The sequence below is a fragment of the Hirundo rustica genome, chromosome 14 (assembly GCF_015227805.2).
Source record: "Hirundo rustica isolate bHirRus1 chromosome 14, bHirRus1.pri.v3, whole genome shotgun sequence".
NCBI lineage: Eukaryota > Metazoa > Chordata > Aves > Passeriformes > Hirundinidae > Hirundo > Hirundo rustica.
Window position 1 is genome coordinate 14,091,003 of NC_053463.1, and position 25,146 is coordinate 14,116,148.

At 45.8% G+C, this 25,146-nt stretch overlaps 1 protein-coding gene across 2 annotated transcripts in view; it reads right to left on the minus strand.

Moving 5' to 3' along the window:
• Window positions 1-25,146, minus strand: part of LOC120759027 (rho GTPase-activating protein 7-like) — a 46,582-nt gene that overhangs the window by 13,680 nt on the left and 7,756 nt on the right. For both annotated transcript variants that reach the window (XM_040077855.1, XM_058422424.1), the window contains exon 2: window positions 916-987. In XM_040077855.1, the coding sequence (XP_039933789.1) occupies window positions 916-987 (72 nt within the window). The remainder of the gene's footprint in view (window positions 1-915; window positions 988-25,146) is intronic.

Sequence of the window (25,146 nt, forward strand, 5' to 3'; positions counted from 1 at the left end):
ACACCGCATAAACAGCAAGGTAATGCAGAGAATTCATTTTCCAGAAGCGTGGCAATGCACATTTCCAGCAAACAGCTTTACAGACAAAAATCTGCTGTAGGCAGACAGGAAGCATTTCCAGGTTTCATGGAATGCAGCTTTCAAACCCAGCTCTACGGGCTTGACTTGAAATTTTCAATTTTGCAGTGACCGGTGGAGGTGGGAATCAGAGCAGCTAATGCTCTTTTAACTGTAGTTCTTTAATAAAATCCCTCTTAAAAATAGATTAGCTTCCGTTACTTTCAATGTTTGTAGCAAACAACATATTTTAAAGAAGAACAGTTTTAAGCTACACTTAAGGCACAAGTGTGGCCTGAAAAATTATACTAGTTCTCAACAAATCCACACCTCCCAAGAAATAAGCATCCTTTGTAGTTTTAACAACATGAGAACATGCTGAAATTGCATTTTTGGCTGGGTGGATGCTGCTGAGTGTTTCTTCTGAACACTTCTGATTGCAAGATGATTTTTTTCCAACATTTCTTTTCAGACCACAGGCTGGAGAGCCTCAGAGAAGTTTTTGGTTGCAATCAGTGGTTGAAAACATCACTTCCAGCACTCCAAGAAAAAGAGCCGGAAAAAAATATAAGCAACTAAAAATAACAAAACCAGAAATTTGACTGAGTTACAGTCTGACAATAGGAAAAGAAAACCAGGGAAGATTCGGTCCTTTATAGAACTCTACTGAGTCCCTGCTGAGATGTCCCCTCTGCAAGAAGACACACCAGGTCACTACTTCTCTACAGGTCTGCATGGAGATGTAACAGAATTTGGAAGTGCTTCCATCAAAAGTGTCAGGTTCTGAAATCTATTATTTATGTGAACAATTCCACTCGAATTCAGCGTCAGCTGCTTGGCAAGTCTCTGTGATCATACCTTCAAACAGCTGAGCATACTGGGGAAATCCAGCAGCTCTCAGCCAGTCGCAGGCTTCTCTGGCTTCAATTTCTGCAATGAGAACACACAATCGTTCATGGACAGTGCTCACCAGAGCCAGTGATCAGCTAATTTCACCTGGCACGCTCTCTGAGAATCTTGTACGCTAATGTTTTGTTAGGATATTGCTGAAGAGGAATAAATCCTTGGATCCAGGGCACTTAGGCGCACACAGCTCCGCAGTAGTCGTTGCACGGTGGGATAGATAAGCAAAGACAGATTTGAGCACATACTGGGGACGTCACACGTGGGGGAAAAGCAGCTGTCCCTGAGCTGGGGGCAGTGGAGCAGCTGCTGCAAGTCAAAATGAGCCACTGGAGCAGGGTGTGGGACACACATCTGTGCCCTCACACGGCAAAGCCCGCTCGGGCATTCCAGCGCTGAGAGACGGTGATAAGACACAAACAAACCCTATAAATAAACTCAAAATGCTCTCACAACTTGAATAACACTGGACAGGGCCTAAGTATTCCCAGAACAAGAGTTCTCAGGAGTACCTGTTGCTAGGGTCTATCAATATTTATTTCCTTGCCAACTACCTACGCGACTTGGCAGCACTGCAGCACAGCAGATGTCAGGAGCTGACTGCTCACGTTGTGACAACTGGCAGAGGCCTGGGGCCAGCGCTGTAACATTCCCACAGGGCAAGAGCAGAACAGAACCGCACAGGATCACACAGCAGGCTCCTCAGAAACACCCGCAGGTCAGCATGAGAAGATGCTGTCAGGCTCTAATCTCTGCCTACACTGGAAATGTCTGGGTCTGTGGGAGAGGAGAGGATTCCCAAACACACTCTCCGCAGCTCTGCGTGCACCCCAGCTCGTGTTACACCACACACCAACCTAAAGGCAAAGATTTCTTTGAAAGGAACATTTTTGAGCTACCTTAAAATCCAGCATGACCAGTAGAGAGAAATGTTTTTAAAGCACCTTAAAGTGTAGCATGATAGGCCAGAGGAACAGAGCTGTTCCTTGAAACTATTTTCTTTACACATACACTCACAGATTAGGATTCAAGGCACTTCACACACATACCTGTTCAAATTTACTGCTTGCTTTGCTCAGACTCCTCAATTGTAAGTCATCAGCGCAATTAGACACTAACCAAAAAAATCACACAGCTTCCATGATTTTATTTTTCTGCCTTAAAACTTAAAATTGTTTCCATTATCACTTAATCTAATTGGACAATGCCATTCTAACAGAGGCTTCCCTGCACAAAACTGCATGGCTTTTTCATCTGAGAATAAAGTGATACCACAGGAAGACCAGGATATTTTTACACAAAACAGATGCATGAATCTCTTTCTTTTTTCACACTGCAGAACAGAAACTAATTTCTTCTACAACAGCCTATATATACTATGCCTATATTTATTGCTATACTTAGTGCCATAATTTATCATAATCTTTACCACAACACAGCTTTTGCTGGAGACAATAAAAGATGGAGCAATTCACAGAGCAAAAAAGGAAAAGAAAAGCTATTTGTAGAAAAGAGCCAGGAAGATGACCAGCCTAACACCAAAAGTCTTCACAAAGACAAAGTGATTTTCATTTAGAAAAACCCAGTAGATTCACTCAGCCATCTCAGCTGTGGAGAAACTGTAGCTGTCCTCATTTCAGACCTCAGCCCACTCAGCCAGAGCTGGTGCACAGCAATCCTGAGCTCAGACAGGGACTTTGTAGAGGCTGAAGCTTCCCCAGCTCCTCACACACTAAAAGCACAACTCCATTTTTAGACCAAACCAAGCCATGAGCAGTGATGCAAGAAAGAACAGAAAAATCAGGCAGAAAAATATTTTGTACCTAGGGAAGATATTGCAATGAATATTGCTGAAAATGTAAGGCACTGTCACACTTACAGGTGGCCTCTTCCATAGAACAAGGACAGAGGAGCTGGGGGGTTTTCTTTGGTGGTGTAAATCTTCAGGCCTTTTAACATACCTTAGCACAACCACAGGGTGTGTTTGGATTAGATGTTAGGAAGAAATTCTTCCCTGTGAGGGTGGTGGGACCCTGGCACAGGTTCCCCAGGGGAGCTGTGGCTACTCCATCCCTGGAAACGTTCAAGGACAGGCTGGAAAGGGCTTGGAGCAACCTGGTCTAAACTAGAGGATGACAACTTTTTAGCATCTTTTGGGTGTTACCTGCACAACTGAAATAGCAGAGCAACCTAAATGTGTCATCTCCCTCTCCTGAACTGATTCCATAATTAAGCAGATTAAAAAAAAAAAAATCTGAAAAGCTTAATATTCCTAGTTCAGAGGCTGCCAGCAACTCTTCCATGCCAAGCCAGCTATTTCCCCACGGGCTAGGGGTGGTAGGTTACTACCAGATGTTTATGAGAAACAGTACAGAGCGCACAGCCTGTGCCACCCTTTGGCTGTCCTGTGTCCCACAGGTACGTTCTGTGCTGAGGACACAGCCCAGGCCCCTGCAGACAGCGTTCAGAGTCCCGGCTGTGCCCCAGCCTGCGTGTCGCAGCAGCCCAGCACACCTGCCCGCCAGGGCTGCTGCCCTTTCCCCACTGCACCCTCCTCCCTGGAGCCCCAGTGCCTCCCCCAGGCGGGCTGGGACCCCCGTCCTGCAGCCACTGGGGCTGGAAAGCTGGGTGTCCTGTCCCCATGGTAGCACTGTCCTGGCTGCAGACCGCAGCGCCCACACTCCTCTGGTACCTGGAAAGCAGATGCTGCAGTGTGAACTAAATCCCTACCAGAATGAGCAGCAGCCTTAACCAGATTGTCTGCAACAAAGAAAAGCCATCTGTGCTGAGATTTGGGCATTGTCTCTGAGATGTTTTCCTCACAAGAAGCAGCACTTTCCTACCAACGAGGCAGAGGCAGCAACCAAACCCATCATCTTGCATACCACTGTATATCATAAAACCACCCTGTCTATCAAAGAGGCCAGTCAGCTTTACTATGAGGTGACCACACACTTCAGCTAAAGAACAGCAAACTACTTTACATTTTAAAATGCTCTAAATAAAATGGGAGACTATCAATTTCTGTTTGAAAGCACCAGCTAGCTCAGTGAGCCTTGCTGCCAGGATGCAGAGTGAGTTTAAGCTGCTCCCAAAGCAGACCTCTCCCATTCCCCCACTGTGAGTTCCTCCCCTTCCTCACCGACACCCCCAGCCGATGCCAGCCGGTCCTGGCAGCCAAACGGGCAGGAAATGAGTCACTTCTGTTCGGCAAGATGAGATTTACCAACTTTTCGCTTTCTGAATTGGGTACCACATGTTCTGATAGGCTGCAGTGGCAGGACAAGGGCAGTGGTGGGTCCGTGCAGGGAGGGCTGTGGGAACATGCAGCTGCCTGCCCAGGACAGGGGCTCAGCCTGTGAAACCTTTACCTAAATGTACTGCATTTCACAGGGGTGTCTCATTGGAAGTCTATTTCAAAGAAATTTCTTAACAGATTTTTAAAACCAATGCATTACGTCTATCTCCATCCAAAATAGTTTTCCAGTTTCAACAGGTAGGTGATGAGGACTTCATTAATTAAAGGGATTTAAGTGTGAACGCCCTCCAAAACCATGGCAGCAAGAACAGTTGGAGAGGCTTTCTTGCTGTTTGCAGCAATCCTGCATTAGTTACTGCAGGACCCCCCTTGTCCCCTTTTCTGTAGGATGCACACGTGGTGCTTGTGGCAAAGGGAGGATCTCTCAACATGCCCAGCAGACAGGAGAACAGAGGGTAGGACTGACTCCTCACTTCGACTGCACATTGCACCAGTCTGTAACCAAACAGAAAAAAATCCAAAGGATTTTGCTCTTTCCCAACCTCTGGCACTATACAGGAAGACCTGTTGGGTTTTTTTCTCTAAATGGCAGTAATGCTCCTCGACAGCCACAGATAAGCAGGTGCCTGGGGTCCCCCCCTCCCAAGCTGCCTGATGTGCCACAGCAGGGCCACCTGTGCCTCACAGGGAACGCTGCTGCCTCCTCTAGTCACTGGCACCCCACACTGCCGTCCCCCCAGAACAGAAAAACCCAGCAGAACTCCAGGAGTCAACAGCTCCGTGCTGCTTGGCAGCCTCATGTCAAACTCTACCACACATTTTTCCTCCAGCTCAGGAGCCGTGGGCTGTGAACTGGCAGGTCCTTTACACACTGCCTCAGGTCCTGCCATTCCTGGTTGTGCTGGCGGTGGTGGAAACGACAAGGGGTTTTCAGGTTCCATTTGAACATCGAGTGATGAGTTTCCCATCAAATCTTTCTGGTTTGTGCGTCTTCCTAGGGCTGTAAGAATTGATGTGACTTCCCTGTGGCTTACGGCTGCTAATGAGGCTTTTCATTTTACACAAACCTGTGAAAAATGCAATTGGTGTGCTAGAGCTCTGATTTCTGGATGATGTTCAGAACTGCATTTTACCTGTGACAGGATTTTTAATAACTGATTTTACTTACATTTATCCTTTCACTTAAAAAGAGAGTTGGAACATGTTGTCTACTCCATGCTGAAGGCTCAGATGGGATGCTTTCAAAGTAGGGTGTTTGCACTGACCAAGACAAGCAGTCAGGGACTTGTAAAACTGTCAGACACTCCAAGAGCTAAGATGGATCATAAATAAGTGGAAATGTTTATTCTGTTTTCCCTTGTGCAATGCAAAATATCAAAGCTTAATTGTACTTTACTGAACCACTAGAGAAGGAGGGTGGGGTGGGGAGGTGGGGAAGAGATTATAGCCTGGAATTCAGCCAGGATAATTTAGGCTCCATGCAGATAGTGAACATAAATGTCTGGAAAATGAAAAGGCCAAGATATTTGTCCTTTCATTCCTACTTTACTATCACGCTGGCGTTTTGGAACCGCAGCCAACTCTTCAGTTATCACAGCTGGGAGCTGCAGTGTAACTTTGTGGCAACCTTAACTGCGCCTTTATCCAGCTCCGTGGCACCAGCTCCCAAGCTGATTACCCGGACTCCCAAGCTGATAGTAAGGTCTTTACTCGGGTCTCTGTCATTTGCCTCCCCTGTTGGTTCCTGGGACCCAGACAAGTTTAAAGGCATTTTCTTTGCAGATCACATTAACTTGTCAGTGCTGGCTGATCTTTTAATTGCTTCTAAGTATGTTACAGAAGGTAGTGTTTGCTCTACGGAGTTTCAAAGGGATCCAGGAAATCAGGTACCCAATTACATCAACTTTGGGAGAAATGAGAGTGTAAATCTCTAGTTTCCAATCCCCACTGGAAAATCCTTATCCAAGGAAGTGGGGTGAGAGAGGGGCTTTATCTCCCTGCAGTCTAACCCCAGATATGTTGCTTCACTGTGCCTCAGCCCTGCTGGCTGTGAAGCAGGAACAGATCCCACATTTCTCTGACGCAGAAGCTCCTTATGGATGTTTTTTCACAGGACCCTTGTACATGATTGAGAAACACTCGATGCAAGATTCCTGGGAGGAATTGTAGCAGGGAGGGTACTGCTTGCTGCCGCTAGAGCCAATATCAATAAACCTATAGCACAGAAATTACAAACCCCAAAACCAGTGAACTGCCTGTGCTCGTTCATTGCGCAGCACTAAGTTTTCTTTAATTACACAAAATGCCAATAACACCACAGTGTGTGACAGAGGTTCAACCTATGTGTAAGGAACTATTTAACCCAGCAGAGGCTGACCAGTAAGTGGCTGTAACTAAAAGCAAGCTGGGTTATTGGCCCTGCTAAGGCAGTGCTGTGCTGAGCCCAGGGCAGTGGACAATCTTTTACTGGGTCACTCTGTCCTGATGGAGCTTGTTGATATTTGAAGATATGTAACCAAGTCAGATAATCTACCTGTAACATTCCAAGTGCATCCCACAAGTCAGCAAACACAGCAGCTACTGGAAGAGCATGATCCAAAGTGTTGACAGCCAGAGAGCTGCTGTCACATTAACAAAGCAGCGGTAGGAAAGAGCAGCACCCACCTGGAGCCTCACCTGAGGATGTCATCTGTCAAAGCACCACTGGGACCTCACCCGGGGATGTCATCTGCCACAGCACCCACTGGGACCTCACCCGGGGATGTCATCTGCCACAGCACCCACTGGGACCTCACCCGGGGATGTCATCTGTCTCAGCACCCACTGGATCCTCACCTGGGGATGTCATCTGTCTCAGCACCCACTGGGACCTCACCCGGGGATGTCATCTGTCTCAGCACCCACTGGGACCTCACCCGGGGATGTCATCTGTCTCAGCACCCACTGGGACCTCACCCGGGGATGTCATCTGCCACAGCACCCACTGGATCCTCACCTGGGGATGTCATCTGTCTCAGCACCCACTGGATCCTCACCCGGGGATGTCATCTGTCTCAGCACCGCGCCTGGCCGCTGCAGCCGCTCCGCTCCGCTCTCTCCGGCGGAGCCGCCCTTCCCCGGCCCGGCCCCGCTGCCCCGGCCCGTGCCCGCCCCGCTCCGGAGAGCCCCGCCCGGCCCCAGCCGCAGCGGTGTCCCCGGAACCTGCCCCTGCCTGCCCGGGTCCCTGTCCGTCCCTGCCCGGTGTCCCTGTCCGTCCCTGCCCGGTGTCCCTGTCCGTCCCTGTCCGGGGTCCCTGGCTGTCCCTGTCCGTCCCTGTCCGGGGTCCCTGGCTGTCCCTGTCCGGGGTCCCTGGCTGTCCCTGTCCGTCCCTGTCCGGGGTCCCTGGCTGTCCCTGCCCGGTGTCCCTGGCTGTCCCTGTCCGGGGTCCCTGGCTGTCCCTGTCCGTCCCTGTCCGGGGTCCCTGGCTGTCCCTGTCCGGGGTCCCTGGCTGTCCCTGTCCGGGGTCCCTGGCTGTCCCCGCCCGGGTCCCTGGCTGTCCCCGCCCGGGTCCCTGGCTGTCCCTGCCCGGGTCCCTGGCTGTCCCTGCCCGGGTCCCTGGCTGTCCCTGGCTGTCCCTGCCCGGGTCCCTGGCTGTCCCTGGCTGTCCCTGCCCGGGTCCCTGGCTGTCCCTGGCTGTCCCTGCCCGGGTCCCTGGCTGTCCAGAGCCGCTCTCCCGCATCAATGCTCCGCACCCGTTCAGATGAAGGCAAATCGACACCCTCTGGTTCCCTCGCTGTCTTACTTCCATGTTTAAAAGTTTTCCCAACGCCATTCCTCAAAGTTTTACAAAATCAGCTACCTTTTTTTTTTTTCCCCCCCCTTCTTTTTTCTCCGAATATACAGAGCTGTGCTACCTCTACCCTGCACAATAAAAATGGACCGACGCTGCATCCCACAGAGGAGATGCTGTGCCCAGCAGCGCAGGAGGAACAGAGCAGAGCTGGGATTCATCCCGAATCTGACCTCTCATCCCCGCCACCGAGTGTGACCCAGCATCACGATGTTTTGCAGTGTTGTTTTGTAGTGAGGTCCCTCACCACTGTGGTTTTCATGGATCAGACAGAACCTGGGCTTTTATTTCGCATATATGGACTTAGTCTAGACTAAAAAGGGTTTGTGGGTCTGAAAAGCTCACATGCAGTTGAGCAAGGAATCTGGGTGCTAAAATTACATTAGCATGTTTTTCAGCCTCTGCAACAGACTCGACTGCGTTTGCTGCAGTTCATTGCTGCTATGGTTTGACTTCCTTTAATGATGGGGTACAAAATCTAATAAAAAACCCTGATCACTCTTTGTAGCCTGAACAATCATCAGCAGGCACAGAGTGCCGTGTAGGCTGCTCTCTGAAGAACATGTCAAGAGTTTAAAGTTGTTTCACTAAAAGTTAACTTCAAATCCTTAATAATTTTATACCTTCTGGACTGTCAGGCATTACAGCAGGGCAAATGGAAGGGTGGGATGCTGTGCTAATTTACAGAGGTTGAAAGATAATTCAGACTCTGTGAACCAGTCCAGGAAGCCAGACCAAGATCTAAATTTCTGTAAAACGATTTCTTGCACTGTTTAGGGTCTTAGAGTTTGGAGCCTAAAACACAGCAGGAAATATAAGAACTTGAATGAAGTGGCTAAGCAAAAATTTTTAAATTAAAATTAGAATTCTTATAGAGGAAGAAATCTTTTCCCCAATCCCATCTAGGAACATTATAACCTAATGAAGTTATAATTTATGGGTGTATTTCATTATCATGAGTATTCTGTATAACGACCAGATGCAAAATTTGCAGACCTATGATTTATTTTTGTGTAATTGCTTCCTAAATAGACAGTATGTATGGCACAATGAAAATGATGTTTCATATTGGCACTGGGTGGCACAGTACAAAAGAAATTAGAGTAGTGTGATACATGGTATTAGCTAGGATTGCCTAAGAAAATGCTTTTTGTCAGACCCACCCAAAGCCATATAAAAAGCACACACCCTGCTCTGATTAAATTTGCAGCTATGTGCTTGGATTAGGGAGGTGGAATATGTAATTTAAATCTGGGGATAACATCAGCAGCCTGCTCCCATCCCATAGAAATGCTCCAACCAGAGCATGCAGTTCCTCTTTCCCACCCATTTTCCTTTGGGCATTTCCTATGAGATGACAGTGCATAACCCTAAAATGCTCATTTTCTTTCTCTCTAACGACAAACTACCATCGAGCTCCCTAGTGGTGTGTGGGTTACCAGTCATGGAAAGACCCACATAAAATCTTAGGGGTGAACTCCTTCGGTACAACACAGCATCCAGTGAATTTCTGCAGGCTTTCCAGGAAGGAATCATATTCCTCCAGTTCCATCATTTTATGCATCTTACAGGACAACAAACCCAGGGAATCCTGGCACCTGCCTCTCACTAGAGGAGGTCCAACCCACACAGGAAGCTTACATGCTGGAGTAAAAGGTGTCTGGAATAAGGATACCTCAGCTTCAGAAGGGGCATTTGGGTATTTTCACAACATGTCAAACCCTCCACATTGTGGCTGATGACTTGTGGGGCTGCCAGTGGAGGCTCCCAAGCCAGAGGAAAAGACAAGAAAACATTTCCTGCTCACCTGGGCTTTTCAGTTCCCAGCTCTGCAGCTCACCAAGGATCGCACAATAACATTACCAGAGCCTCAAAGCTTATGGCACTGTTTGGGATTGTCACCTGGAAAATGGGATAATTTTCCCCAAATGGTCATTGTTGCTTGATTTCCTATTTTCTGGAACCAGTTACCCTCGCTGAAGGCTCTCAGAACCTTTCTAACAAGCTTCCTTCCAAGCTTTGGCCAAACCCCTGACCGTAGTCAGCACATGCAGGGATTCTGCCCACAGCAGCTCCAAACCAGTCACATTCCACGTCACTCAAAAGTGAGAACAATCCTAGAGTGAGTCATTTTAAACAACTTCACAAAGTACTGTGTGACCAAAATTAATTGTTTTTAGAAATGAGCCCTCACTCATGCTTAACTAAAACTCTGCAGAACCCCCAAATGACCAAAGTTCTTTCAGACAGTCACTGTGCCAAGCAATGGAGTCACACCCATTAAAGCCAAGCCCCCTGCATATTTTAATTCTTGTCACTGGAATATTTCCCATACGTTTACAAGAGATCACCTCACTTCTTTCTTCCCCTCTCTCCCTTTTACCACCTCCCTCAATGCTTTTCATGACTCAAAGCTGAGTGACATTTCATTTCTAACTTTCTCTTGGTATGATCCCAAAGTAATTGTTTTCTATTTTCTTCTCTGATGACCTTGAGTTAACACAGGAGATCACGGAACCTAACTTCAGCTGTGACTATACTAGGAGGCATCAAGAATGATATTTCTAAGGAAAGAAGTTGTTCAGAGAGAAGCCAAATGGTCAATTAACAAGTTCGAGGAAAAATGCAGAACAAAATACAGGCAATACATTGAGACAATTAAAAGAGGGGGATGTTAAAGGTGCTGGGGAATAACTGTCAGTTAGAAAGAAGAAAATTAATAAGTTCACTGGAAAAGGATTTTAATTTGAAAATAATTAGATGGAATTAAGGGGAAAAAAAAGATGGACTAACAAAACCAAAAATTCCTGAGAGGGAAATCGATTGATTGAAAAGTATTTTTCCAGGGACAAAGACTGAAACTTTATCATCTATGATGCAAGAGAGGTTAGACCAAACTGCACATATATGTATTGCAGGGAGAAAGATGTACGAGCAGAAACACAGACTGTGTCACTGTTTTTCCCTCTCTTGTGACAAGAGTAAGCTGAATAAATTCTTTAACCTTTTTTAAAAAGAGGAAAATAATATTCTCAAATATAGACTCTTGGATATGCTGAAGTGCTGTTGAGGAAAAGTCAAAACATAAACCCATCATATTACAACATCTTGTTACCTCTTTGGTCTTCCTGTCAGAAAGCAGCTGTGTGAGAACAGAAGTATGAGACAATTAGCACATTCAGTGGCCCCCTGAAATTGGCAGCAGTTTTTTTTCCTCTGAAAGTCAAGATAAAATGGTTTGGGTCCAAGTCATTCAAAAAGCTCTTGGATTAGAGGAAGCACATTCTCTTGGTTTCTCCCTCTGTAGTCATTCAAAACCATTTAGATCTGATTTTCTAGGCTTCAGCAAAATCTTAAAACATGATTAAAAACTTTCAAATGGTTTTCATGTTATTTTCTCCACCTCCCAATGAACTTTGCTTGGCTGCTTTCACTGGGACATTCCATTGAAACCTGCAGCAGATAAAGCATTATCCCATTTCCAAGCTTACTTTCACAGAGCTAATGAACTCTAGAAAATGCCTCTATGGATTTTGGTCCCTAACAGGATCAGGTCATCATTAATTCTAATTTTTATATCTTCCTTTCTAAACTCAGCCTTCAATTAAAAGGTCACAACAACACAAATCATAAGGAATTACCCATACCCTACCCTCCCTTACCTCTTCTGCAAATCTCTGCAAAATAAAACCCAGGGAGAATTCCCCTTCTAATACCAGATAACAGAACTGAGATTCAAAGACAAATTCTTTTTTAAAATGGAAATGTAAAAATCCTTGTTATTTCTGTATCCCTGAGAAGTCAGTCCTTTTATATGTTCCTATGATAACCACAACTGCTCCATGTTGTTATGAAAGGAAATATTGTGGAATTGTTGCTCCTGGAAAACAACACCATGTTGCCTCAGCCAGCAGGTGTCAACTGATGTGATCTTCCCTCCTTTGAATTCCAATGCCCCCGTTTCCATTAAAATTGTGTCATCTGTTTCGCATTAAAGCAGGTCAAATCTCAAGCTGGAATTTAGCTTTTGCCTTCTGCTGTTAAAAGTTAAGCATTTTTTAGAGAGGAAAACACTATGCTCTCATGATGAATTCCAGGGATTTTCTCAGGAACTTTTAGGGTTAGACTAAACAAATTGAAGCATACTTTCAGATCTATTGATGTTCCTAAAATGTGGGTGAGAGGATGTAGCAACAAAAACCATAACTTCTTGTTTCTTGGATTCACAGAGACCGTTTAACATGAAAAAGCTCGGGAGAAATGTAGTGGGTGCATGGAGCTGGAAATCTATGTCCAATGTTCATGTCTAGGAACATAGCATGGAGGAGTTTAACCAGTGCAGGGAACAGGGTACCCACAGCAAAATCACAGCTCTGACCCCCTGCCAGCCAAGAAAAACCAGCAGAGTAAGCACTTCGATTTTCTCAATCACTTTACTTCTTCTCCTATCTCAAGAGCCACTTAAAAGCAAAGGTGACATTGAAGGCAGAGCCACCAACACTTCTGAAGTCTCCACATGAAAGCTTTAACCTGCAGAGCCTTGGCCAGGGTTCTTGAGGAAGAGAGGAAAATCTGTGCTCACAACCAGACCTTCCCAAGGAAAGGGAAGGCACTTGATCGATAACGCAGCCTTGGAGGCTTCATTTCAGTCTTTTCCTCCAAAATGTAGTCAAGGTTTTGGATAAATATAACTGGATTGAAAGCATACTGCAAAAAAAGTTCAAGTTAAAATCCACATCTAACTACTGAAGCTTAAAAAAACAGTTCTGCATAGACTGCAGGAAAAAAAAAAATGCTGCTTGCAATCTCTTATGTTTCCTACTCCTAGTATTGTCTCTAAAAGGTTTTGTCATGTCTGTTATTAAAATGCATTTCTAGAATCATAACAGGACTTGGGCTTGCTTTATTTAATCTCCAGCAAGAGCAGGTCCTTCATAGTGGAATGAATAAGCTGCTGAAACGGACCTGAGCAGGTTTTAGATTGCACCTGCTTACGTTTGGACCTGAGATATTTGGGAAGAGATGACTCTTACCTCTGTGCACCACGCAGAAGCACTGTCAGTAATGCTGGTTTGTTTAATCAAAGTAACATCATTTCAGAAATAACAAAATGGGTTTTTTTAAGCAAAGCAGTCCGGCTAGAATCTGCTATTCTCCAGAGGAAATTTTTGAGGCTAATGTTCCTTAGAAGGAAACTCTTGAGCGTTTTCATGCAAGGAACAAATCCAAAAGAGTATAACCAGCACGAGTCCCAGGCATTAGTGAACACAATGTCCTGCCTTGGACACTGGTGGTCTTTGCCAAAGACATTACACGGTGTGGGAGAGCCAGACAAACACGTGGGAGCAGACAGAACATCACTAAATACACAGAGCTCCTCTACGTAATATGTGCGGAACTGTATGGAAAAGAAAAGCATCTTCTCTCAACTGCTCCCACATAAGAAGCCCCAGATTTTATCTGGCTTCTATTCACAGAGCCTTGTTTCACAGCCCTCTGCCCACTGCCTGCTTGTGGTGACCTGGATGGGAATTCCAACACACAGCCAACATTGCTACGTTCAACACGGATATTTTACTGGAGGGAGAAGTGAGGGACAGAAGCAGCTCCCCTCTGTCTTAACACTGAGACACAGTCACTGATGTCCTTGGTCTTCCAAAGAGGGTCTGCAGGCCAGGCACACCCCAGGGAGCTCATTCCTGCTCGGGGTGACTGTCAGTTCAGCAGCACAGAAAGAGAACAAACTCACCAGGACATTTTCAGCTGTTTAAATGAGTAAATAAACCCAGACTGCCCACTCTGTGTCTTACCAGTGGCATGGATGGGTGATCCATTCTAGAAACAACACTTTGACACTTGAGAAATAAAACTTTTTGCATAAAATAACCCATAAAATAACCAACAGGAATCAATTCTGTGCTGCTGTGGAGTTGCTCACGAACCCACACCGAGCTGCTCCTTTCTCCAGCCAGTGCAGTGTGAGCCAAGTGCCTTGGCACAAACAGGAATCCTTCCCCAATGCAGCCCGATTTCACCAGGGTTTGAGTTTGGTTTGTAGGGTGTTGGGGAGGATGAAGCCAGAAAGTCAGAATCTAAGCAGTCATATTTATAGAGCTTTCTGGCTTCATCCTCCCCAGCAGTATGGAAGCATGTCACAGCAGAAAATTCCTCAGGAGACCGCAGCGTGCCACCACCCCTGGCTAGAGAGGTGATGTGACACAGAGACTGACAGACAGCTGAGCCCTTCCCTGCTGTGAACCAAGACTGAGGGAAACAGGATCTGTATCCAAACTCTGCATCCTCCCTCAGGCATGGTTCTTGGAAAACAGCAGTTTCTTGCCTGACCAGAAAAGCAGAACACTACCTTGTGCTTACCATTCTTCCTATCTTCATTATACCTCAGCTGTCAGACAAAGTGGTTGCAGAGAGGATTCTTCAAAGGCCCAGTGGGTGCCCATTCCATCAACAAATCAAAGCAGCTGGACAGGTCAATTTTTTGCCAATCAGCCAAAGCCAGTACCTCCTAATTTTAGTAGGCTGATTTTGTGTATGAAAAGACAGTTTCTGTCTAACAATATGTGTTAACAGCTCAGGAACAGCAACAGACAACTGCCACATCAGAGAAAATACTGCCCTGAGTCTGTCTGTGCCTGCAGTCAGATCTGGAAATCCCCTGAGAACAGGTTTGCTTGTGAGTGTTTTCAAGAACTCCTTGCTTTTGAGCTAAATAGATGCCATAGAAATAAAGACCTCTAAATATCAGAGCTTGGGAAGTGGTGGTCCTGGGTCATTGCCAGTGGTGTGGTATTGCCATCGGTGTGAGCAGTGGGATGCAAAGAACATGGGGTGTTTTATTGTAAAAGAGCAAGGTATGGTGACTCACATATGTAAGAAGCACTAGAATGTATAAACTTTGGAAATTTTGTCAATTCTATTGGTGAAATTGAATGTTAATAGTAAAATCTGAAAGGCAATTAGGTTTTGATAGAATAATGATTAAACAGATTTAACAAATACTGGTTTGATTTCTTGGCCATGGTCACATCCTTGCTTCATTATTTTCAAGCATTTGTGAAGCCATCATTCTGTCCAGATGAGTAATTTGGAACCAGGAGATCTCACCTAGGGTTCTGCTCTTTGTCATGAGCAACTAATGCCACAGTGACTTTGACCAGTTTGCATCCCCATAAGCTGAAACTATTTCCAAAGGTATTTGTCAAGTATTAACCAATCTGTTTCCAGGAATGTGACAATAACAGAGAAGGAAAAAGTAATGGTGGTGAATTTAAGCCAAATCAATCATTATAGATTATGGACTGATTTTATCATACAATTGATGCCCTTCGCCTTTTCCTGGCTCAAATTCGTCATCATCAAATAATTCCTTGAAATCTTTGAGGCCCTCCCAGAAGACACCGCTGTTCTATTTCTGTGGGTTTTTATATGTGCTCATTTCTATGACAGATGCTTTAGCTTTTCATTTGAATCACTAATGTTAGGCCAGTGGTAAACTTCTGAAAATGCAATTGTTGTTTGGGAGAAATAACAGCCAAAAGATTTTGATAAATAGCCTCAATAGATTCCTCAAGTATATGTAGCTTTTTCATCTGAAAAGCAGCACAGCTCATATCTGGACCTCAGAGAAACTGAGACCCATTTTGGCTTTTCACTCTGGCACTTTAAATGAGAAGAATATGTCAAAGGGAACAGGAATAAAGAAACCAAGGAGGAGGAAAAAAAAGAAGGAAAATGCAGATCAGGATCCGTAAGACAAAGTGTAAAATTGCAGTAGCAACTTTCAGATCCATTTTCTGAATGTACAGGATGTGCTTTCTAGTCAGGGAACTACAGAGGAGCTCCCCTTGCAGCCGTTCCATGGGTTGTGACAAGAGCCAAGAAACAGGTCAATATTCGGAGTGCTTCAAAAATCATTTCCTTTGTAGCAACTCAGAAAGTGGAAATACCTTGGAAAGACGACAGTGTTGCTTTAATCATGTATGTCATTTCTACAATAGGCCTGGAATTGATGTCAAATCAATTTAAAGGCAACATAAAAGCAGATTCATATGCTATAGTAGGCTTAGCCTCCTTAATAGCCTACAATGTATCTCAGCAATGCCTGGGAGCTTGTTTTATCCTCTGCATGAAAACTGTTTACTGAAAGAAGAGAATAGACTTGACATATAAAATCAGCTTTTAAAACATTTTAAAATATATTAGAGCTCTGCAAATAAATATTTAACCAAATAAATAGATGAAGTCCAGCCCTCTTGTCTGTCACAGGAACTGATTTCCCCACTGTCCAGCACCCACCTGTACTGACCTGTAAGATCAGAATCACAGAATTTTTTAGGTTGGAAGAGACCTTCAAGATCATCGAGTCCAACCCATCTCTAATACCTCAACTAGACCATGACACCAAGTGCCACATCCAGTCTTTTTTTAAACACTTCTAGGGATGGTGACTCCACCACCTCCCCAGGTAAGCCTTTTCAGTACTTTATCACTCTTTCAGTGAAAAACTTTCTCCTAATATCCAGCCTATATCTCCCTTGTCCCATGTTGACCTAACATGCTCTGTCTGTTAACACTGAGAAGAAACTACTGAAAGAGTTCAATAACAGTTGGATGGAAAATTAATTCCCCCTTCCTAAAATTTAGTTCTCTAAATATACAGATGGGCACCAGGCAGGGGAATGAACTATCAAGAGAGCCTGTCCCGCTCAGAATGGCATGGGGATGCTGGCACACTTTTCCTGTCCTCCAGGTCCTAGAAATCATTTCAGCTTCCATGCCCAGCTGTCCCAGCCGCCGGGAACCAGGCATGGCCAAAGCCCAGGCAGCACCTCCTGCCCCAGCCACGGAGCTGCTGGAGGCAGAGCAGCGGGACCCACTGCAGCCACCGAGCACCCCCCTGCTCAGGACCCCCTGCACGGGGGCTTTGCAGCAGGCTCTGGGCTCTGTGCAGGCAGCGTGTCTCTCGTCAGAGCCTGAGTTGTGTACATAACTGTGCTGACCTCTTCCTTCCCCACCGAGGCACTCGTCCGAGCCACAGATCTGTCGGGCGTCACCAGGCTGCTTATTTGACGCACTATTTTTAAATAACTCACAAATATTTAAACAACATTTCTATCGGCATTACATGTTTAGAAGACATCCAGGAATGTCGAGAGTACCCGGGCTGGCTGGCCCACATGGAGCACAGCCCTGCAGCAGTGCCGAGCTGTCGAGTGGCCCGCGGCTCGCAGCAGCTCGTGCGCAGCCCCCGGCAAGCAGCGCCGAGCTTTCAGCACCCCGGCGAGAGAGACAGGCACAGGGGGACTGCCTGAGACACCCAGCCTTAGTTATGGTGCGCTGGGGATTTGATTTGAGGGCATAACAAAGAGCCCAAAGTCACCGCTGAAGATGTCGATATCCAATTTTTGGTCCTTTCATCACTGTGATGTCTCTCAGCCGCTCGCAGTTCCTCTCTTGCTGGAGCTGACGGCACCCATTCTAACTAACGAAGCGCTGCTGGTTCTGAGAAAGGCCAGGAGCCCAAGTCTCCAGACTAACTCAGCCAGTGCTCCTGTCACACAGCAGCGTGAAGAAAAAAATCCAGCTGGATTTTAGTTCTAATTTAATGCAAATTTAGGATCCATGGGTGTATCTGCCATAACATCTCTACAAGATCTCCACTATCAGGTGATGGGTGTAAAGGCATCCACTATCCAGGCAATACTGCAAACCAATTTAATAATCAATTTCTGCTCTGAAAAAGGAGCAAGGCCAGTAAATCTTGGGTTTAAGATCTGAAAGCCTTTGCTTCAGTTATTTTACCACTTGGATGTAAGAGACTTTCAGAACTCAACAGAAGAGTATTTCACACATTCTGAATTTGAAGAAGATTGCTGCTAAGATGTTCAAAATAGAAATACTGACACTGAAGCACCCAAACCAATAAAACCTGTTCATAAAAGCACTTCACATCGAAAGAGATTGATGTGCTTTAGCCCACTTCAGATTTCAGCAGCACTCAGTCCTTGCCTGAGACTGGAGCAAAGCTTGGTGCTGTCCACCTGTGATGGGAGGCTGCATCCATTCTTACCTGTGTCCAGGCATAACAACCCCTTTATTGAGCCAAACCATTTTTCCTTGGATGGCTTGGCTGCACAGTTTATTAGAGGACATGGGGCTGACAGGTCACCACAGCACTGCCTTGAGAGAGGGCTGGCAAGGAGTAAGAAGCACACGGCAAATCTTCACCTCCTTCTTTAAGCAGTGGTGGCTAAGGCAGACTAGTAGCAAACACAGATGTGTTTCTTTTGCTCACCAAGTATCCCCAACATGACCTGGAAGGAATGTCATAGGCTGGGGCAGAGTTAGGTTTGGGAGGAACAAGGTACACATTAGCTACATGGCCAAGGTGGCATGTCAAGTATGCATTCCCTATGTAAAAGGCTTTAGAAGAAAAAAAGCACGTTTTCCTGTCAATATCAGGATGCCAGCACACATAAACACCTCTAAGTCGTGCCCTGCAGTAAAGCAATTTCTCACTTTGCGTAAAACATCTTGACCTAATATTTTGCATACTGCAAGGCTATCTCAGTGAGATCCAAATCTCTTTGGCAGAGAAGACACCATGCCCATGTCTGTCAGTGGCAGAGAAGTGAGAGGATTCCAAACAGCCTTTCCAACATTCTGCCACTACAGCCAAAGTAGGAACCCAGCTCCCAGCCAAGGCCAGAGGTCAGCTGTGCCCTTTTCTGTGGGTGCAAACCCTCTGAGAATGAATGGGCAGGTGTGTGCTGCAGCTCATGTGTTGCTAAGTTTAGGGACCTTTACCTTTGCCTACAAAGCACTGCCACATATTTCTGTGACAGGAGGCTTTGCCTTGTCTCTCCACATTTAAGAATAACTATTGTTGTCAGGTTCCAGCTGGACACAGGAATGCTGTGCAGTTTCTGCTGTGGCATTCAGATAGTCCTTACCTCTGATAATAGAGAGTGAGGGAGTGCCTGGGCTGACAGGGTTGGTTTACATCAATATCACTTACTCAACTTCATTATAACTTTTTGCAATTCTTCTAAAGGAGGTGGTATAGAAAAACAAATATTCATACACGGCCTCTTTGCTGCTCTCCACAAATGCTCCACTTCATCTTTAAGAAGTAAAAACAGCAAAAGGGAAAGGAAAAAAAAAGGAAAGGAAAGGACACTGCTCTGTTGCAACATCAAGCCAGTATAAGCAGTGACAGCACCCACAAGAAATATTTTACCATTAATGGCTCCAATAGAAATCTTTGTGGATGATCTATGGAAGCCGTGCAATCAGAAACAGTCTAAGCTTTGCTCAGCCCCATTTCAAAATCATGGTTCTCTGATGAGAAGGGAGTTGCCTTCACATGTACCATCAAATTTAGAAATCCATTTAAGTCCTTTTGATGTTATTTGAATAATCACTTCTGAAAGGTTATAAAACAAAATGCAGCTAAGCTGTATTTGTTTTTTCTGCAAGGTTTGGAAAGTGTAAACACTTAAATCATCGACCAAGTGCATATCATTCATATTCACCATACCTTTTAAAAGCATACTTAGCATACCGCTGAGAAAGATTGCTCTGCTGACAAAAATCAAGTGTCTGGATTAATTTAAAGGAGTGCATTTCACAATCCATCATTCCAGAATAAGAGAACAAGGAACTGCTCAGTTAAATTAAATTGTGAGTTACTCTGGAACAAATTAAAGGAAATTAATCTCTGCACTGTGTCTAGTCCAGACGTGTAATTCGGGGCTGATGCTATTAAAAGCCAAACGGTCTAGCTGGGTTTCATAAAGACTGAATCATTTTACAACTAATATTTGTTTGCACTCTTGCACAACATGAGAAAGCAGCAGGATTTGTGGCTTGTAAGACAAGCTGGCAGTTTCAGGCCAGCACTCTTCAAGGACTTTTTGAAGGAGAACAGGTGTGGGAAACCAGCCTGGGAATGGTGGGGCAGAAGCAAAGGGGTCAGCAGAGAGAGGATGGTCACTGCTCCCACCATGGCGTGTTTGAACAGCAGGGCACTCCCCAGGACACTCTGGGGGCCACCAGGGCTGGATTTGGTCCATGTGGGTCAGCTCAAGGGCTCTGTGTCACACCCTGACCAGTCCCAGCTGCTTCAGTGGGGCCCTTCTGGGCTGGGAGGGGTTTGCTCTCTGAGAAAAGGATTTCATTCGATAACCCCAGAGCCCACGTGCAGACACAGTCCAGCTCAGCAGAACAGATGATCTCCTGAGGACACTCTAAAAACAACAGAGTGAATGAAGAAACTTAATAGAAGGGTGTAATAAGTGTAATAGAACAGTGTAATAATTTTAGCTTTCCATGTGTTACCCAGAGCCCACTTCTCTAAGTGTATTTTACTCTTTTTCTTTTCTCCTTTTTTTCCCCCACAATCTTTAAATAACCATTTACTATCAACTGCCTCCTTAATTTTCACTTTAAATTTTCAGTTTATTTTCTCCCTATTTTGTATAGATATATTTAATCTAAACTTTTCATAGCAGAAGAAGGAGTAGTTCGAAAAACAATGTTCCAATGGGATGAAAACCCAGTTATACCCAGTTTATAACCAGTTACCCTTGAAAAAGTAAATCAGAATATTATCCTCATACACCTGACACCATTCCAGGGAAAACATGAATATATTTAATTTACATTAATTGCCCTAACTAGGTTGTTTAGGCAGTGGTGGCTGTGGCCAGTGGAGGAGCCAGCTGAGCACTGAGAACTGAAAGGTTTAGTGACATAGAAGGTTTAATGGCAGAGCAGGACTTCAGTCAGAGAGAAGCATTACAGACATCTCAGGGCACAGAGAGCCATTTTCCAGGTGGGGCAGACACTGGATGGAGAGTGAAGCTTTGTGCTGGAGCTGAAAGGAAAGCTGCAGGAGAGCCAGCAGTGCTGCTCAGGCTCCTCTGCCTGCAGTGTGAGGTGGTGTAACTCGTGAGAAATGCATGCCTGCAGGCTGCTGTGCTGGGAAAGGCTCTGAGCTGGGCAGTCAGCTGTGAGCCAGGGCTCTGCAGCCTCACAGCCATGGAGTGGCAGCCACAAGCTGTGACCTGAAGCTGGTTCTGGTGCTGCCACCAGCAAACAGGCCAGGTGGGTCTCATCTCTGGCAGCAAGAGCTTATTCCTCTCTCGTGTCCAGCCTGATGTGGTTGTCCTAAGTTTGTAAATCCACACACTGATCAGCTCGGGAGTTAATATTTCCATAAATTCTGATTTCCCACATGCTGGACTCCTCCATAGCAAAAGAGGCATTTTGGTGCCCCAGGTTCTACCTGCACACTCCAGAAAGGACCAAAATACAGGAGAAAGTGTTCCTCTGAAGAGCTCTGCTGAATGGGAGAAGGCAAGGTAACAAGTATGCATTCCCTATGTAAAAGGCTTTAGAAGGACCAAGAAAAAAGCACATTTTCCTGTCAATATTAGGATGCCAGCACACATAAACACCTCTAAGTTGTGCCCTGCAGAAAAGCAATTTCTCACTTTGTGTAAGACATCTTGACCTAATATTTTGCATACTGCAAGGCTATCTCAGTGAGATCCAAATCTCTTTGGCAGAGAAGACACCATGCCCATGTCTGTCAGTGGCAGAAAAGTGAGAGGATTCCAAACAGCCTTTCCAACATTCTGCCACTACAGCCAAAGTAGGAACCCAGCTCCCAGCCAAGGCCAGAGGTCAGCTGTGCCCTTTTCTGTGGGTGTAAATTTACAGAAGGCAAAGTGAGAGAGGAGATGTGCACAAGGTCATACAACAGGTGAACGAATGGGCAAATCCAAACACAAAAGCCCTTATAGCACCTCACCCTTCAGGCCTGCTGCACGTTGTCTCTTCTGAAATCAGGAAAAATGAGCGTGGGAGATCATTCCCATCATCTTCGTGTGATTAATCCTCCTCTGCTGTAACCGCTGAAATACCAACCATTTGTTTTTATACATTTGGCAAAACACCTTCCCCTTTTATTGCCTCAGCCAAATCAGCCCAATTTTTCAGGCTGATTGGGCGCTTGGCAGTAATGCACCCGAATGTCTCCGCTGCTGCAGGATGGCCCAGCACTGGCCCAGGAGATGGATAGCACTGAGCCCCAGGTGAGGATGCTCCATTTTCCTGCAGACTGATTAGCACTGTCTATTCCGGCGATTTAGGTGTTTTTTCAAAGAACACATTTGAAGAGCTGAAATGGATACACACTGTCAGCTCCTGGCAGTTTAAGTGCAAACAGCTGCCCTGAAAGCTCTGTGCAGCACCACAAAGAGATGAGCATCTATGAAAGCTAGTCAATCAAAGAAGATAAATCTTTGTGTCAGTTCCAATTATTGAGATACTCCAGTTAACTCAGGGAATCACAGACATTAGACTGGCTTCAAATGCCCACGTGGTTGAGACTATACCATTGCTCCTGGGAGGCAATTTCACTGTCTGACAGATCAAGAGGCTTTTCTCAGCTAGTTAATTCCAATTAAGTTTTTCCTCTCAATTTCATCCTACTATCCATTATCCTCAGTCAGCTACCCATCACAATTCCTCTCCTGCCGTGCTGCTAGTGCCAAGACTTCTGGAAATAGTGACATTATTACAAGTACCTGGTGATGACACCCATGAGGCCTCCCAGTGCCTCCCAGGCCTCGGAGAAAAGATGGTTTCTATCTTAAAGAGCTTTTCCCCCAGCTTCTACAGCCTTTAAATAAAGCTCTACACATTAATTTAGGTGTGTCAGGAACCTCCTCTCCTTGTGCTTTGACTCTTGCCCTCTGACAAACTTTGTGTCTCCTGCCCCCCCCGACTTCAGGCAGCAATCAAAGCGTAAAGGAGATGTGTTTAGATGGTGTAACACTAGAAAAGAACTGCTGCTGAAGAATTACCTCCTGATATTTTTCTAGAAGTCCACAAGCACCCGTGTCCTGGAAGATGTCGTGAGAATAGATAAAACGTAAAAGATTACACTGCCGCCTCGTGAACTTTGTATAAAGCAAAATTACAGGGGATTCCAGTAAATAATTCCTTTCCTTCCTCCTCCAAAAAGTAAAGGGAATGGCTGTACCCTTCACAGTGGATGGGATTCATCAGTGTCTTGTCTCTGATATCGAAAGAGGCCGGTCACACAGCACAGCTCCCCTTCCCTTAACCACACTGCTGTCCCTCTCACAAGCTCAGGAAGACAAATGGAATTAAACAATCTGTAAACATATTCTTCCAGCTCAGGAAGGTCAAGAGGTTTGCAAGTTTATTTCAAGGAACAAGAGGAATTTAGCCCTTCATTCAACAGGGCAGCGAGCATCAAAGGAAGGCGAGCTCCTCGGAGGAAGCAGGTCCCTTACCCGAGGGCAGGGCTGCCAGGGATAAAGTGTGTGCATGGCCAGGTCAGGGCTGGGGCTCCAGCCCAGATTTACACCAGTGTAAAGGAAAGCACCCCCCAGCCCAGTATTTACATTATTCAGGCCAAGGAAAAAATGCAGTGGCAGCTGTGAACAGCCCTGAGAGGAGGACCTTCATGCAGGGGTTTAGTTTGTTGTTGCAGCTGACTCTCTGCATCTCCTTTATCTTGGTGGGTTTTTTTTTTCTCCCCTCCTCCTTTCAGAGATGGTTGACCTTAAATGCAAAAGGATAACGTGGGTCAGGAGGAGTGTTTATTATGTATGAGCTATTTTCTTTCATGTTAGCAAAATCCTTTTGTAAAAGTTGGCAAAGTCCCTGTTACAGCTAAATTTTGGACCCATGGGTGATCTGGAATTTAAGATTATTTATGTCTCCGTATAAAAAAGGCAGTGGAAAGGAAGCAAATTCAAAGAAAATAATCAGAGCACAGCTGAGGTCTGTAACTTTACTTGTTTAAAGCATTAAAGTCTACCACTGCCCTCGTGTTCACTGAGGTAGGGTGACTTTTCAGTGGTTTGAGGCTCGTGTGTAGAAGCTGGAGCATTTGCAGAAATTACACATCACACCGTTTCAGTGTTGTTTCACAAGGCAAGGAGCATGAAGCACTTCAGAGATTCCCAGAACTGCCTTGCACAGCAGAGCTCCCGTGTGCAGGGGTGCTGGCATTGCCTGCGACTCGTGTTGTGGTTTAACTTCTTTGCACTGCAGGTACAGAGAGGAACAGCAGGTGAGGAGCAAATCCTGCTGCTGCTGCCACTCCAGTCCCGTGTCCCCAGCCCATGGTTTCACTGGGCTGGGTGACAGGCAGCCACACTCTGCAGCCTCACTCACTGGGGTACTGGTTCCTCAACAAATCACCTCTGGCTCCAGAGAGGTGTTTGCACCGCAAAAAGGAACTGCTGGGTGTGAACCAGAGCCGAAGTTCAGCCCTGGTCTGCCCGTGCTGTCCAGGCTGGGGTCACCGCAGGGAACATCATTCCTGAAGGGTGGGGCTGTGAAGAACATTTTTAGGAATGGGTTATTTTTGTGTGCTTATTCCCAGAATCGTCCCAGGGTAAAATCCACACTGGCTGTTTTTCCAAGGCTCATTTGCTCTTATTCAACATTCACAGAAAACTGAGGCACAAGCTCTTAAAAAATCCAGAAAGCAGCTTTGCTTCTTGACTGCGCTATTTCCCAGCCATCTTCCAGCAAAGGTAAAGGGAAAACCACAGCTGCTCCTTACACAAGCACGCACAAGAGAAAACTCTCCAAACCTTGTACCAGCAGTGCCAGGGGTCAAACCCAGTGACAGCATCAGCTCTGCCCACACTTCTTTGGCTGCACAGACACCATTCCCTGAGCCCACAGCCCACCCCTCCTGTGCACAGAATAGGGAAAGAAAGCAGCAGCCCCCAGCCCCTCCACACTGTGCCCCAGCAGCCAGGGGTAGCTGTTACTGCTCAGCTCCAGGCTGAGAGCACCTGGCTCAGCTTTGAAGAACACATTTGAATGCACAGCAGTTTTCACTTTGAGGCGTCCTCCCCCTCCAGCACAGCAGACATTAAGTATGTACATATTTAATGCTCTGCCAGCTCCGCAGCCAGCAGGCTGCATCAGCCAGGGGAGCTCGCCTGAGTAATTCAGGTGTCTGTGGAATGTCACAGCCTGCAGGTACAGCCAGGGTGACATTTTCAGAAGTATCTACCTTTCT